Genomic DNA, 16,874 nt, shown 5'->3' on the forward strand with positions numbered 1-16,874 from the left:
CATATCCGTCCGGTAACCCGCAAAATCGGTTTCAGAATGTGCCTTTGACAACACACAACATTATTGGCCTACTTCTGATTAGCGCAAAAGTGTGGGGAATAGATTACTGAAGCATAACATCCAACCACAATGTCTGTATTCCTTATTTCATGCTAAGTGGTCATACTGCACGTCTGGCCTTTCCATGTTATTTGACTTGTCCTATTCACGGATTAGTGGAGGTTTCTCCTTGACAGCAGTGATGGCAGTCGGTGTGTTGATCGACGATGGTGGGAACATTACGCGACGCGTGCGTAGTTCAACCTTCTGCATTCGGTGGGGGGAGCGTTATGGCACAGGGATGCATCACTGCTCATCAGAGGCCCCCTTGAGATGTCTTCGTTGGCAATTTTACTTGTGTACGGTACAGTGACGAAGTTATCTTCAAGTACCCCCGTTGCTTCAGACCAACAAATGCCACATTACATGATGTCATTGCAGCAGTACAATGCACACCCTCGTGTTCCACGTGTGTTCATAGATTTCATGGGACAACACAAAACACCAACACTCATCAAACGTGTGGCATGAAATGAAACATTCAACCCAACCAGGGACGTTTGTCCGGCTGCAACAGGCCTTGGTCCAGATTCGGGATGGCATCAAACAAGACATCCTCAATCATCTGCGTCAATGAGGCGCCATTGTGAAGCTTGTGTCACTGCAAATGGTACTCAAACCTGATTTAAACTTGTGAAATGACAATTGACGCCATGCCACTTTCAGCTTTATCTGATGTTTATAGAGGACACGTGTTGACATTATCATGAATTCTTGTTTCACCAGCGTAACTATATTGTCCAAAATTCTTTATAATGCACCGGTACTTATTTTAAGCAAATACGAAAGATTAAGATACAAGTAATAACTGCATCAGAACAAGTCCGTATTTCATCAGACATCATATTTGTCACTGATGCGCCAAATTCGGAAATGTCTTCCATATGTCTGCCATAAACATTTTGAAAGGTGACGCAATGACTATTTCAAAGGTGAAGTTATTCCTCTTGTCATACACTCCTGTGGATAGATATTGTGTTACATGAAATGTTTTGCTTATATATGTGCGGTTCAATGGGTATCTTTTATTTCAAGTTCATTTGGGTAAATGTGTGAATGGGAATAAGTCTATCTGACCATTATGGAATGATATCCAATTATCGAAGTTTAACTTATGCTCCTCATTCCAATTCCTGTGTTTGGTTTTCCCACTCTGCGAAGAAATTCTTTTTTACGTGCATGTATGTTCCAAAGCAGATGGGCTAAATGGGTGCCCAGGGGGATGCCTTAGTTTTGCCTAAATGTTGTTTCCCAAGAGTCCAAAAAGATATGCTGATAAAGCCCTGTCCTTCAAATATTGTCTTGTCAGTAAACTTGAGATGGCATTGCGTAAATAATAATATATCCTATACAAACCTGTACAATATAAAAACACATTGCAACAAACAAACAGTAAAACATATGAACCTGAATCAGGTTTTGTCAAGGCGAAATCAAATTGATCATGAGCATTATACAGTGTACCACCTAAATAATAGAGACTGTGGGCTGGATAACATATCATGTAACTTGAGTAAACTACGCATCCTAGGAGTACTTACCGACACAGCACATTTGGCCAGCTGGACACTGGAGACCAGGTACTGGGATATTACAGGTACCACTGGCAACACACCCGATGCCAGGAAGATTGCATTCTGAAAATGAGGAGTTGTCAAAACAGACCTTAGTTGAATTTGGTTTAATAAGAACTATATGAATGGCATTCTCCCTTATTTGGTAAGCATCAAAACTCATTGATTGGTAATAATTTTCCCTTCATTCAAAATTAGAATGTGAATAACCTGTACTAATAGTGGAAGCATTTACATTCGAGAGATATAGCAAACATAATCTTGACATCCTTTCACTAAAATCTCATAGATTGTGATGATTATTCAGTCCTAATTGTTATCTTGCATTCCTTCCAAATCTAACGTTTTCCACTCCAAGACAAAATGTTCTTATTATTATTATTATAAATTTGACCATTATTGAATTCTAGCAGATCATTGAAGCTTGAGATATACACCTTGGGTTATACAGTTGCAGTGGTTTGATTTTGCCCGTCAGTGCAGAAAGTCATGAGTCTTATGCATAAAGAAACAGATCAGGGAGTAGTGGAGCACAATTAGTGCTCATTGGGATGCCTACTTTGTTCATGACAAATTGTCCTGAACCTCTGAATATAGATATGTATCAATGGTCACCAGGGTTTCTAACAAAGGCCCTATGGATCAAAGAATGAAGTTTCCCCTTAAGTTTGTCATGTGGAATCATGGTGTACAAAGGTGAAAAAAATGTTTTGACAGGTTTGAACTTGGTTTTGTTTTGAGATTGCAAAAAATCAAGCTACATCCTTATTTGTCCCACTGTCTAGTTGATGTGTTTTTGTCCGTCTCAATGGTTACTCATAAATCCTAGATCAGACAGGTAAATTAGTGTAAGGGACTTTGTTTTTGAGCTGAGGATTGAGAAATTTATGTGAACACTTATGTAGATCATCTTGTAACTTACGTGGAGGGGGCGTTGTGGTCGGTGCTGTTCCTGAAAGAGTACAAAGGGCATTAATATGAAGCTCACTTCTTCAGTTGTGCTTTGAAAGCTCTGCTAAAAAAGGCTATTGTACAATTCCTTGTACCGGAGTATATAATAAGCATGAATATTTGAATTAATATTAAAATAGTGCTTATACAAGGTGGTTGATGAAAGGTGAGTGTGTTCTGCCCACCTATTGCACCCATCACAAACACACGTTGGTAAGGCAAGAGGTCACCCTAACAAACATGCAATATATGCTACAAGTCAAAATATGAATTTGCATCAGTCATCATTTTGTTCACCGGTGCTTCAAAATTAGAAGTGTCCTCCATGAAACTTTTTGAAAGTTTCACTAAAGCATTGGATACTGCAACATTGATCACAAGTTTTGAGGATGAGTCATATGATTCTCTTTGAAAGAGAGCATGTTCGATTGTACCTCAAAAGATCATCAATGTAGACACCAATGGATAGAGTTGTCATATTCACCCATGATGGCCCTGAAATTGCGCGTGCTACAAGATCATTGGATGCTTAAAAGGCCATGAATAAGAAAATCATCCCATATGCAAAGTACACATGGAACCAAGTCCTCGTGTCTTAACTATGAAAAGCAACTTTGTTGACGACCAAACCTTGTAAACGTTATGGGACGTCCATCACAAAACGTTGGTATAAGGCATTCAGTGGTCATTGGCACTGATGTGCCTCTTCCCGGGGCAAGACAGTAAACTGACTTTAAAAACAATGTGATTGAAAACAGGAACAGGTTTGGTAAATATCTGTTGACAGCGAGTTGGCGGTGCACATGTTTTGCAAATCCTGCAATCGACCGAAATCTGCAAGACAGTTTTCGAACCGGATTTCGATTTTGTTGTGTGATTTTGATAGGACTATATATAGACTCGTTAGTCCAGAACAAATGTAACTCCATAATACAAGCCTAGTTCGGCAAGGGTGGAAATTGGACTTTTATAGTCAGTTAACTCCCTTGCCTCGGGAAGATAAGTGCCAAATTTGGAAATGAGTATTTCAAAGGTGAAGTTATTCCTTTTGTCATACAATCCTATGGATAGATCTTGTGTTACATGGAATTTTATGCATATATGTGTGGGGTTTAATGGGTATCTTTTCTTTCAAGTACATTTCTTGCATGTGTCTGTCATAAACATTTTGAAAGGTGACGCAAAGAGTATTCAAATGTGAAGCTATTTCTCTTCTCATACAATCTTGTGGATAGATCTTTTATTACTCGGAATTTAATGCATAGATCTATACATAAAACAGATTCGGTGGCTCAAAAGGTCTCATTTATTTCAAGTTTATTTGGGTAAATGTGTGACAGGGAATTAGTCTATTGGGCCATTTTTTTTAAAAATATCCGATTATTGAAGTTTAACTTATACTCCTTATCCAAATTCCTGTGCTTTGGTTTTCCCAATCTTTGCAGAAATTCTTATTCATCTGCATAAAGAAACCTGTTCCGAAGGAGAGGAGCTCAAGTGGTGCCCAAGGGGATGCCTTAGGTTTGCCTACATGTTGTTTTCCAAGAGTCTACAAAGATATGCTGATGAAGCCCTGTATTTCATATATTGTTTTCCTAGTAAACTTGTGATGACATTGCTTAAATACTAGTCTATTCTACACAAACGTGTACAATATAGAACCACACTCCAACAATCAAACAGCAAAACACATCACCCTGAAGCAGATTCTCTTAAGACGAAATCACACTGATGACGACCTATTAATTAATGACAGTTATCCAGATTATTACCTAAATAGAACAGAGATGGTGGGCAAATTACCTATTCGAAAATAACTGTCAAGCAGTGTCATTGGCTAGATAATATATCATATCACTTGAGTAAACTACGCATACTATGAGTACTTACCGACACAACACATTTGACCAGCTGGACACTGGAGACCAGGTAATGGGACAGTACAGAAGGTACCAGTGGGAAAACATCCGACGCCAAGAAAATTGCATTCTGAAAATGAAGATTTGTATCATAAACAGAACTAAGTTGAACTTGGTTTCAAATGAACATTATGATTGACATTCTCTCTCGTTTCTTAAGCATAGAAACTCAGTGATAGCTAATCATTTTCCCTTCATTCAAAATGAGAATGCGAATTACATGTACTAATAGTGAATGTATTGACATTGGAGTGATATGGAAGACCTAATCAGGAAATCCTTTCACTAAAATCTCATAGATTGTGATTAATTTCCAGTCCTGAAAGTTATCATGCATTCCTTCCTAATTTACAGTTTTCCACTCCAAGACAGGATGTTGTTGTTCTTCTTCTTATTATTATTAATATTCAATCAAAGGATGTTACCACACACCATTTCATTAATGTCCTTATTTGATCATACCTTTATGTAGACATTATAGAATTCATGACATAATGGCATAATGCCATCAAGATCGATTTCAGGCAATTACTGAATACTTCTGAGTGTTTTTGAACACTGTGAAAATAAAATTATAAACTTTTATGTAAATAGACTTGTAACGTACGTGGCGAGGTAGTTGTTGTCGGTGGTGCTGAAATTGTAAACATTCCTTTCCATAATCATAAGAATTTTCTGATTCCAACTATATCATAATCATATGTCTTTGAAAAACTATAGAATAGTGATGATACCACGTGTTTGCTAGAAGGTAAGCGTTTCAGAAAACACCTGTGGTACACATCATATACACAAGCAAATACAAGTCAAGTGTTCTCCTGAATAAATACAGGAACATCAAATTGCATAGAAAAAATTCAGCAAATCGGCAGACAACATTTTTTTTCAACAAAACGTCAATTGAGGAAATGTCCTACTTATGTCCACCATAAAAGGTCTTCAAACTTGTCAGCCATCAGTATGACGCTCTTTAAGATATATTCTTGGAAAGGGCATGCACAATTCACCTCAAACATTATTCAATGCAGACGCCAAAGGTTGGGGCTGCAGGAATATTGCTTGGCATTAAGAGGCAGTTATGACAATTGCAAAGTTGAAGTCATCTCAACTCGCCTGCTTCGTATTTTGACAAATTGTCCTGAAGATAGATATGCATTTATGGTCACCAGGGTTTCAAACAAATGCCCTATGGATAAAAAAATGAAGTTTTCCCTTAAGTTTGCCATGTGGAATAACGCTGTACAAAGTCGAACAATAAAGTGTTTTGACAGGATTGAATTTGGTTCTTTTTTGAGAATGCAAAAATTCAAGACAAACCCTTATTTGTTTCAGTCTTCTGAATAAGTTTTTGTCCGTCTGAATTTGTTACTCATAAATCTAAAATATGAAACAGTTGGGGTGGTTTCACTTGGTTTTTTTTGTCAAACAATTTCTAGATCAAACAGGTAAATAAGTGAAAGGGAATATGTCTTTTGACTGAAATTCATTTATTTCAGAGCATTGAAGCTTAAGTTATGCACCTTGTCCAAAATTTCACTGTTTTGAATTCGGCAATCTGTGCAGAAATTCTTATTCCTATGCATAAAGGAACTAATCGGGAAGAAGTGGCGTGCAATCGGTGACCATAAGCGTGCCTACTTCTTGCCTGAGTGTCGTTTTTCCAAATTACACATAGATGGTGTGTATGAGAAAGGCTGTTATTTCACAAAATTGTCATCTACGTCATCTTCAGATGACATTTGCTTCAAATAATATTCTAATGCCCACACGTGAAAACATGTTAACACTCTTAATCTACCCACAGTATAACATATTCACCCTGAATCGCATAGCTATTCCCCCTGTTGCCAAGCAACATTAAACTGATAATGAAGTGTCAATACATCTTATAACCCAAATGAAATAGGAGATGAGGGGAATTATCTGTTCTATAATTAATTTATTTCGAAGAACATTGGAGAATTATGGTACACTTAATATTATCATCCCTTCACTTAAACATCATGGATTATGATGAATTATCAGGCCTGAAGGTTTTTTCAATTCATAATAAATACACAGTTGGTATCTCCACGTTAGGTTATTATTAACTACAAACGCATAACTTCTTTCAGTGGCATTTCAGTTGGTGTGATGAAGCAAGACGAGTTCTATGGATGAACAACTTCCTTATTACAAGTAGTGCGACGTTTCGGTGTGGATCCTTACACCTTTATCAAGCAAGTGATCGCGATGCTTGATAAAGGTGTTAGGATCTACACCGAAACGTCGCACCAATTGTAATAAAGTAGTTGTTCATCCACAGAACTCGTCATACTTCATTCAAACGCATGTTTGATTGTTTTAATGGAATCGGATATTATTAGCAAACATGTTTTTTTTATTTTCTAATCTCCCCTCTATATGAATATAAGTGAATTGTGCCAAGCAGCACTTAAGCCATAATGGCCGGCTGGCTGAGGTTATTATGTTGCCAATAGCATCATATGTTATGGTGTCATTGAGAATTGAGAAATGTGTTTGTGCGCAGTTGATGTATTTCTTTTAATTGACCTTAATGTAGACAGTCTTGTAACTTACGTGGCGTGGTCGTTGGTGGTGCTGAAATGGTAAAGAAGGTGCAAAGATGGCATTCATTTCTTCAATAATGGTCTACATAAAGCAAGAATACATTTCCATACCCAGCAAAGTATCTGCTAAAAGGTGAGCCCAATGTACGCTTCCAACTGTGTCAACAACATGTAGTTTTAATCAATGTGAATGTTGACCATATCAAGTGTTCGTTGAAAGGCGAGAGGGGGGAATTAATCTATTTGACCATTATTGAATTCTAGCAGATCATTGAAGCTTGAGATATACACCTTAAGTTATACAATTGTCGTGGTTTGATTTTGCCCGTCCGTGCAGAAAGCCATCAGTCTTATGCATAAAGAATCAGATCAGGGAGTAGTGGAGCACAATTTGTGTTCATGGGGATGCCTACTTCGATTTTGACAAATTGTCCTGAAGCCCTGCAGATAGATATGCATCTATGGTCACCAGGGTTTCAAACAAAAGCCCTATGGCTTAAGGAATGAAGTTTTCCCTTAATTTTGCCATTTGGAATAATGGTGTACAAAGTCGAAAAATACAATGTTTTGACAGGGTTGAACTTGGTTCTTTTCTCCGATTGCAAAAAATCAACCCAAATCCTTTTGGTTTCAGTTTTGTGAATATGTTTTTGTCCGTCTGAATTTGTTACTCAAAAATCTAAAATATGAAACAGTTGGGATGGTTTCACTTGTTGTTTTGTCAAACAATTTCTAGATCAAACAGGTAAATAAGTGAAAGGGAATTTGTCTTTTGACTGTTATTCATTTATTTCAGAGCATTGAAGCTTAAGTTATGCACCTTGTCCAAAATTTCACTGTTTTGAATTCGGCAATCTGTGCAGAAATTCTTATTCTTATGCATAAAGCAACTAATCGGGAAGAAGTGGCGCACAATCGGTGACCATAAGCATGCCTACTTCTTGCCTGAGTGTCGTATTTCCAAATTACACATAGATGGTGCGTATGAGAAAGGCTGTTATTTCACAAAATTGTCATCTACGTCATCTTCAGATGACATTTGCTTCAAATAATATTCTAATTCCCACACGTGAAAACATGTTAACGCTCTTAATCTACTCACAGTATAACATATTCACCCTGAATCGCATAGCTATTCCCCCTGTTGTCAAGCAACATTAAACTGATAATGAAGTATCATACATCTTATAACCCAAATGAAATAGGAGATGAGGGGAACTATCTGTTCTATAATTGATTTATTTCGAAGAACAATGGAGAATTATGGTACACTTAATATTATCATCCCTTCACTTAAAAATCATGGATTATGATGAATTATCAGGCCTGAAGGTTTTTTCAATTCATAATAAATACACAGTTGGTATCTCCACGTTAGGTTGTTATTAACTACAAACGCATAACTTCTTTCAGTGGCATTTCAGTTGGTGTGATGAAGCAAGACGAGTTCTATGGATGAACAACTTCCTTATTACAAGTAGTGCGACGTTTCGGTGTGGATCCTTACACCTTTATCAAGCAAGTGATCGCGATGCTTGATAAAGGTGTTAGGATCTACACCGAAACGTCGCACCAATTGTAATAAAGTAGTTGTTCATCCACAGAACTCGTCTTACTTCATTCAAACGCATGTTTGATTGTTTTAATGGAATCGGATATTATTAGCAAACATGCTTTTTTTATTTCCTTATTCTACCCTCTATATGAATATAAGTGAATTGTGCCAAGCAGCCCTTGAGCCATAATGGCCGGCTGGCTGAGGTTAACATGTTGCCAATAGCATCATATGTTATGGTGTCATTGAGAATTGAGAAATGTGTTTGTGCGCAGTCGATGTATTTCTTTTAATTGACCTTAATGTAGACAGTCTTGTAACTTACGTGGCGTGGTCGTTGGTGGTGCTGAAATGGTAAAGAAGGTGTAAAGATGGCAATCATTTCTTCAATAATGGTCCACATAAAAGCAAGAATACATTTCCATACCCAGCAAAGTATCTGCTAAAAGGTGAGCCCAATGTACGCTTCCAACTGTGTCAACAACATGTAGTTTTAATCAATGTGGAATGTTGACCATATCAAGTGTTCGTTGAACGGCGAGAGGTGGGAATTAATTTATTTGACCATTATTGATTTCTAGCAGATCATTGAAGCTTGAGATATACACCTTAAGTTATACAATTGTCGTGGTTTGATTTTGCCCGTCCGTGCAGAAAGCCATCAGTCTTATGCATAAGAGAAACAGATCAGGGAGTAGTGGAGCACAATTTGTGTTCATGGGGATGCCTACTTCGATTTTGACAAATTGTCCTGAAGCCCTGCAGATAGATATGCATCTATGGTCACCAGGGTTTCAAACAAAAGCCCTATGGCTTAAGGAATTAAGTTTTCCCTTAATTTTGCCATTTGCAAAAATTGTGTACAAAGTCGAAAAATACAATGTTTTGACAGGGTTGAACTTGGTTCTTTTCTCCGATTGCAAAAAATCAACCCAAATCCTTTTGGTTTCAGTTTTATGAATATGTTTTTGTCCGTCTGAATTCGTTACTCAAAAATCTAAAATATGAAACAGTTGGGATGGTTTCACTTGTTGTTTTTGTCAAACATCTTTCTAGATCAAACAGGTAAATAAGTGAAAGGGAATTTGTCTTTTGACTGTTATTCATTAATTTCAGAGAATTGAAGCTTAAGTTATGCACCTTGTCCAAAATTTCACTGTTTTGAATTCGGCAATCTTTGCAGAAATTCTTATTCCTATGCACAAAGCAACTAATCGGGAAGAAGTGGCGCATAATCGGTGATGCCTACTTTTCGCCTGAGTGTCGTTTTTCCAAATTTCACATAGATGGTGTGTATGAAAAAGGCTGTTATTTCAACAAAATTGTCGTCTACGTCATCTTCAGATGACATTTGCTTCAAATAATATTCTAATGCCCACACGTGTAAACATGTTAACGCTCTTAATCTACCCACAGTATAACATATTTACCCTGAATCGCATAGCTATTCCCCCTGTTACCAAGCAACATTAAACTCATTATAAAATATTAATACATCTTATAACCCAAATGAAATAGGAGATGAGGGGAATTATCTGTTCTATAATTGACTTATTTCGAAGAACATTGGAGAATACACAGTTTGTATTGCTACGGTAGGTTTTTATTAACATTCAAACGCATGTTTGATCGTTTTAATAGAATCCGATATATTAGCAAACATGCTTTTATATATTTCCTTATGCTCCCCTCTATATGCATATCAGTGAATTGTGTAAAGCAGCCATTGAGCCATAATGGCCGGCTGGCTGAGGTTCACATGTTGCCAGTAGCATCATATATTATGGTGCCATTGAGAATTGAGAAATGTATTTGTACGCAGTCCATGTATTTCTTAAATCGCCGTTAATGTAGATAGTCTTGTTACTTACGTGGCGTGGTCGTTGGTGGTGCTGAAATGGTAAAGAAGGTGTAAAGATGGCACTCATTTCTTCAATAATGGTCCACATAAAAGCAACAATACATGTCCATACCCAGCAAAGTATCTGCTAAAGGGTGAGCCTGATGTACGCTTCCAACTGTGTCAACAACCTCTGAATATACCTAGGCATCTATGGTCACCAGGGTTTCAAACAAAAGGCCTATGGATCAAGGAATGAAGTTTTCCCTTAAGTTTGTCATGTGGAATAATTGTGTAATGGTAAAGCACAAGATCGGGAAGGAAGAAGAGGGTCACAATCGTCGACCATAAGCATGCCCACATCTTGCTTGAATGTCGGATTTCCCAATTTCACATAGATGGTGTCTATGAGGAAGGCCGTCATTTCACAAAATTGTTGTCTACGTCATCTTCAGATGACATTTGCTTCAAATAGTATTTTAATGCACACACGTGAATACATATGTTAACAATCTAAATCTACCCACAGTATAGCATATGCACCCGTAATCGCATGGGTATTCCCCCTGTTGCCAAGCAACATTAAACTGATAATGAAGTATCAATACAGCTTATAACCCAGATGAAAGAGAGATGAGGGTGAATTATCTGTTCTATAATTGATTTATTTCGAAGAACATTGGAGAATTATGGTACACTTAATATTATCATCCCTTCACTTAAACATCATGGATTATGATGAATTATCAGGCCTGAAGGTTTTTTCATTAGAGAATTATGGTACATTTAATCTTGTCATCTCTTCACTCAAACCTCATGGATTATGATATACTATCAGGCCTGAAAGTTATTTTCAATTCATAATAAATACACAGTTTGTAACTACACTGTTGGTTAATAACATTCGAACGCATGTTTTTTTTTATGGAATCCGATATCATTAGCAAACATGCTTTTATTTATTTCCTTATTCTCCCCTTTATATAAGCATCAGTGAATTGTGTCAAGCATCCATTGAGCCATAATGGCCGGCTGGCTGAGGTTCATCTGTTGCCAATAGCATCATATGGTATGGTGTCAATGAGAATTGAGAAATTTATTTGCACATAGTCCATGTATTTCTTTAATTGCACTTAATGTAGATAGTCTTGTTACTTACGTGGCGTGGTCGTTGGTGGTGCTAAAATGGTAAAGAAGGTGTTCCTTCAGTAATGGTCTACATAAAAACAACAAACCATTTCTATATTCAGCAAAGTCTCTGCTAAAAGGACAGCCCAATGAATGCTTCCAACTGTATCAACAACATGGATTTGTAATCACTGTGGAATGTTGATCATTGCAGGTGTTCGTTGAAAGGCGAGAGGGGGGAATTAGTTTCTTTGACCATTATTGAATTCTAGCAGATGATTGGAGCTTGAGATATACATCTTGAGTTATACAATTGCCGTTGGTTGATTGTGACCGTCCGTGCAGAATGTCATGAGTCTTATGCATAAAGAAACAGATCAGGGAGAAGTGGAGCGCAAGTTGTGTTCACGGGGATGCCTACTTTGTGTTTGACATATTGTCCCGAACCTCTGAAGATAGATATGTATCTATGGTCACCGGAGTTTTTAACGAAACACAATGGATCAAGGAATGAAGTTTTCCCTTAAGTTTGCAATGTTGAATAATGGTGTACAAATTTGAAAAAATATTGTTTTGACAGGGTTCTGAACTTGGTTCTTTTTCTGAGATTGCAAAAAAAAAAGCCAAATCCTTATTTGCTATAGTCTTGAGGATATGCTTTTGTCCGTCTCAACTGTTTCTTATAAATAGATAATATGACGCATTTGAGGTGGCTTTATTTGTCGTGTTTATACAAAAAAAGACCTCAGGACCAAACAGGTAAATAAGTGTAAGGAAATTTGTCTTTTGAGCTGAGGATTGAGAAAATATATTTATGTAGTTTTATATTTATCTAGAACGTCTTGTAACTTATGTGGCGGGGACGTTGTGGTCGGTGGCGTTCCTAAAAGGGTAAAAAGGGTGTTAAAATGTAGCTCACTTCTTCGGTAGTGCTTTGAAGTTAAAAGCGACAAAACCCTGTCAGTAAACATGAGAAAGCTCCTCTAAAACGGGAGTCCATATTACGTTTCTTTTTACGGGACTACATAATGAGCATGAGTAGTTGAATCACTATTAAAATAGTCCTTATGCCAGGTGTTCGCAAAAAGGTGAGTGTTCTGCCCATCGATTGCACCCAACACAAACACACGCAAAGGTAAGGCAAATGTTCACCTTAACATACACGGAATAAATGCCACAAGTCAAAATATGAATTTCCATCGGTCATCGTTTTGATCACCGATGTATAAAAATAGAAGTGCCCTCCATAAAACATTTTGAATGTTTTACTTAAGCCTTGAATACTGCAACACGGATCACAAGTTTTGAGAATGAGTCATATGACACTCTTTGAAAAAAGCATGTTCGATTGTGCCTCCAAAAATGATCAATATAGACAACAAAGGATAGAGTTCCTGCAATATTACTCATCATGAAGGAAAGTTTATTGTTGAATCTTTATACACTGATCCAAATATGAAACAGATTAGGCGTCTTCACTGGTCTATTTGTTTTAGTCTCTTCTGGTAAATCAATGGCATTTGTCTATGTGACCCTTATTGAACAATATCAGATGATTGACATACCTGAAGTTTAAGTTTAACTTAATTCACGTATTTTGACTTTCCCAACCCGAAATTGATATGCATAAAGAAACAGATTAGAAAGGAGGGGATCACAATTTTAGCTTTTGCCTCATCAAATATGGTCAAACAATCACGTCTAAAAGTCCTCTGTACGAATCCTACTGCACCAACGGAAAAAAATCCACTACACCATAACACAACACACTAAAATCTGTATCATGTCCTCGTGGAACTAAGTTCTTGTGTTTTAGCTGTGAAAAACAACTTTTGTCGACGACCGAACCTTGTAAACGTTATGCGACGTCTATCTGAAAATGAGCGGTTGCATGCAACTGGAATGCTTGAAACCAGAATTGCACAAAAAGTTGGAACTAGGCATATCGGTTGTCGTTAGCAATAGACTGGAAACACTAGGGAGTAAACGTCCACGAATAACTTTACGTGATCATATCCGTCTGGTAACCTGCAAAATAAGTTTCAGAATGCACCTTTGACAACACACAACATCCTTGGCTTACTTCTGATTAGTGCAAGGAGTGTGGGGAATAGATTACTGAAGCATAACATCCAACCACAATGTTTGTACTCCTAATTTTTATACCACGTGGTCATACTGCACGTCTGGTCTTTCAAGTTATTTGATTTCTCCTATTCACGGATTAGTGGAGGTTTCTCCTTGACAGCAGTGATGGCATCTCACAAGACATCCTCAATTATCTGCGGCAATGAGGCGCCATTGTGAAGCTTGTGTCACTGCAAATGGTACTCAAACCTGATTTTAACTTGTGAAATGGCAATTGACGCCATGCCACTTTTAGCTTTATCTGATGTTTATAGAGGACACGCGTTGACATTATCATGAATTCTTGTTTCACCAGCATGACTATATTGTCCAAAATCCTTTATAATGCACCAGCACTTATTTTAAGCAAATACGAAAGAATAAGATACAAGTAATAACTGCATCGGAAAAAATCCGTATTTCATCAGACATCATATTTGTCACTGATGCGCCAAATTCGGGAAATGTCTTCCATAAACATTTTGAAAGGTGACGCAATGAGTATTTCAAAGGTGAAGTTATTCCTCTTGTCATACACTCCTGTGCATAGATCTTGTGTTGCATGAAATTTTATGCATATATATGTGCGGTTCAATGGGTATCTTTTATTTCAAGTTCATTTGGGTAAATGTGTGAATGGGAATAAGTCTATCTGACTATTATGGAATAATATTCAATTATCGAAGTTTAACTTATACATGTACTCCTCATTCCAATTCCTGTGTTTGGTTTTCCCAGTCTGCGAAGAAATTCTTTTTCATGTGCATGTATGTTCCAAAGGAAATGGGCTTAATGGGTGCCCAGGGGGATGCCTTAGTTTTGCCTAAATGTTGTTTCCCAAGAGTCCACAAAGATATGCTGATAAAGCCCTGTCCTTCAAATATTGTCTTGTCAGTAAACTTGAGATTGCATTGCGTAAATAGTATTATATCCTATACAAACCTGTACAATATAAAAACACATTGCAACAAACAAACAGTAAAACATATGAACCTGAATCAGGTTTTGTCAAGGCGAAATCAAATTAATCATGAGCATTATACAGTGTACCACCTAAATAATAGAGACTGTGGGCTGGATAACATATCATGTAACTTGAGTAAACTACGCATCCTAGGAGTACTTACCGACACAGCACATTTGGCCAGCTGGACACTGGAGACCAGGTACTGGGATATTACAGGTACCACTGGCAACACACCCGATGCCAGGAAGATTGCATTCTGAAAATGAGGAGTTGTCAAAACAGACCTTAGTTGAATTTGGTTTAATAAGAACTATATGAATGGCATTCTCCCTTATTTGGTAAGCATCAAAACTCATTGATTGGTAATAATTTTCCCTTCATTCAAAATTAGAATGTGAATAACCTGTACTAATAGTGGAAGCATTTACATTCGAGAGATATAGCAAACATAATCTTGACATCCTTTCACTAAAATCTCATAGATTGTGATGATTATTCAGTCCTAATTGTTATCTTGCATTCCTTCCAAATCTAACGTTTTCCACTCCAAGACAAAATGTTCTTATTATTATTATTATAAATTTGACCATTATTGAATTCTAGCAGATCATTGAAGCTTGAGATATACACCTTGGGTTATACAGTTGCAGTGGTTTGATTTTGCCCGTCAGTGCAGAAAGTCATGAGTCTTATGCATAAAGAAACAGATCAGGGAGTAGTGGAGCACAATTAGTGCTCATTGGGATGCCTACTTTGTTCATGACAAATTGTCCTGAACCTCTGAATATAGATATGTATCAATGGTCACCAGGGTTTCTAACAAAGGCCCTATGGATCAAAGAATGAAGTTTCCCCTTAAGTTTGTCATGTGGAATCATGGTGTACAAAGGTGAAAAAAATGTTTTGACAGGTTTGAACTTGGTTTTGTTTTGAGATTGCAAAAAATCAAGCTACATCCTTATTTGTCCCACTGTCTAGTTGATGTGTTTTTGTCCGTCTCAATGGTTACTCATAAATCCTAGATCAGACAGGTAAATTAGTGTAAGGGACTTTGTTTTTGAGCTGAGGATTGAGAAATTTATGTGAACACTTATGTAGATCATCTTGTAACTTACGTGGAGGGGGCGTTGTGGTCGGTGCTGTTCCTGAAAGAGTACAAAGGGCATTAATATGAAGCTCACTTCTTCAGTTGTGCTTTGAAAGCTCTGCTAAAAAAGGCTATTGTACAATTCCTTGTACCGGAGTATATAATAAGCATGAATATTTGAATTAATATTAAAATAGTGCTTATACAAGGTGGTTGATGAAAGGTGAGTGTGTTCTGCCCACCTATTGCACCCATCACAAACACACGTTGGTAAGGCAAGAGGTCACCCTAACAAACATGCAATATATGCTACAAGTCAAAATATGAATTTGCATCAGTCATCATTTTGTTCACCGGTGCTTCAAAATTAGAAGTGTCCTCCATGAAACTTTTTGAAAGTTTCACTAAAGCATTGGATACTGCAACATTGATCACAAGTTTTGAGGATGAGTCATATGATTCTCTTTGAAAGAGAGCATGTTCGATTGTACCTCAAAAGATCATCAATGTAGACACCAATGGATAGAGTTGTCATATTCACCCATGATGGCCCTGAAATTGCGCGTGCTACAAGATCATTGGATGCTTAAAAGGCCATGAATAAGAAAATCATCCCATATGCAAAGTACACATGGAACCAAGTCCTCGTGTCTTAACTATGAAAAGCAACTTTGTTGACGACCAAACCTTGTAAACGTTATGGGACGTCCATCACAAAACGTTGGTATAAGGCATTCAGTGGTCATTGGCACTGATGTGCCTCTTCCCGGGGCAAGACAGTAAACTGACTTTAAAAACAATGTGATTGAAAACAGGAACAGGTTTGGTAAATATCTGTTGACAGCGAGTTGGCGGTGCACATGTTTTGCAAATCCTGCAATCGACCGAAATCTGCAAGACAGTTTTCGAACCGGATTTCGATTTTGTTGTGTGATTTTGATAGGACTATATATAGACTCGTTAGTCCAGAACAAATGTAACTCCATAATACAAGCCTAGTTCGGCAAGGGTGGAAATTGGACTTTTATAGTCAGTTAACTCCCTTGCCTCGGGAAGA

General features: G+C 37.4%; 1 protein-coding gene across 1 annotated transcript in view; it reads right to left on the bottom strand.

Moving 5' to 3' along the window:
• LOC124122011 (mucin-2-like) overlaps nt 1–16,874 on the bottom strand; it is a 140,035-nt gene that overhangs the window by 54,976 nt on the left and 68,185 nt on the right. The window contains exons 38-46 of the mRNA XM_048390337.1: nt 15,846–15,875; nt 14,891–14,986; nt 11,668–11,688; nt 10,540–10,560; nt 8,994–9,014; nt 5,151–5,177; nt 4,515–4,613; nt 2,596–2,625; nt 1,641–1,736 (exon numbers count right to left, since the gene is read on the bottom strand). Coding sequence (XP_048246294.1) covers nt 1,641–1,736; nt 2,596–2,625; nt 4,515–4,613; nt 5,151–5,177; nt 8,994–9,014; nt 10,540–10,560; nt 11,668–11,688; nt 14,891–14,986; nt 15,846–15,875 — 441 coding nt within the window. The remainder of the gene's footprint in view (nt 1–1,640; nt 1,737–2,595; nt 2,626–4,514; nt 4,614–5,150; nt 5,178–8,993; nt 9,015–10,539; nt 10,561–11,667; nt 11,689–14,890; nt 14,987–15,845; nt 15,876–16,874) is intronic.

The sequence above is a fragment of the Haliotis rufescens genome, unplaced genomic scaffold (genome assembly GCF_023055435.1).
Source record: "Haliotis rufescens isolate VD_foot unplaced genomic scaffold, xgHalRufe1.0.p SCAF_9, whole genome shotgun sequence".
Classification (NCBI taxonomy): domain Eukaryota; kingdom Metazoa; phylum Mollusca; class Gastropoda; order Lepetellida; family Haliotidae; genus Haliotis; species Haliotis rufescens.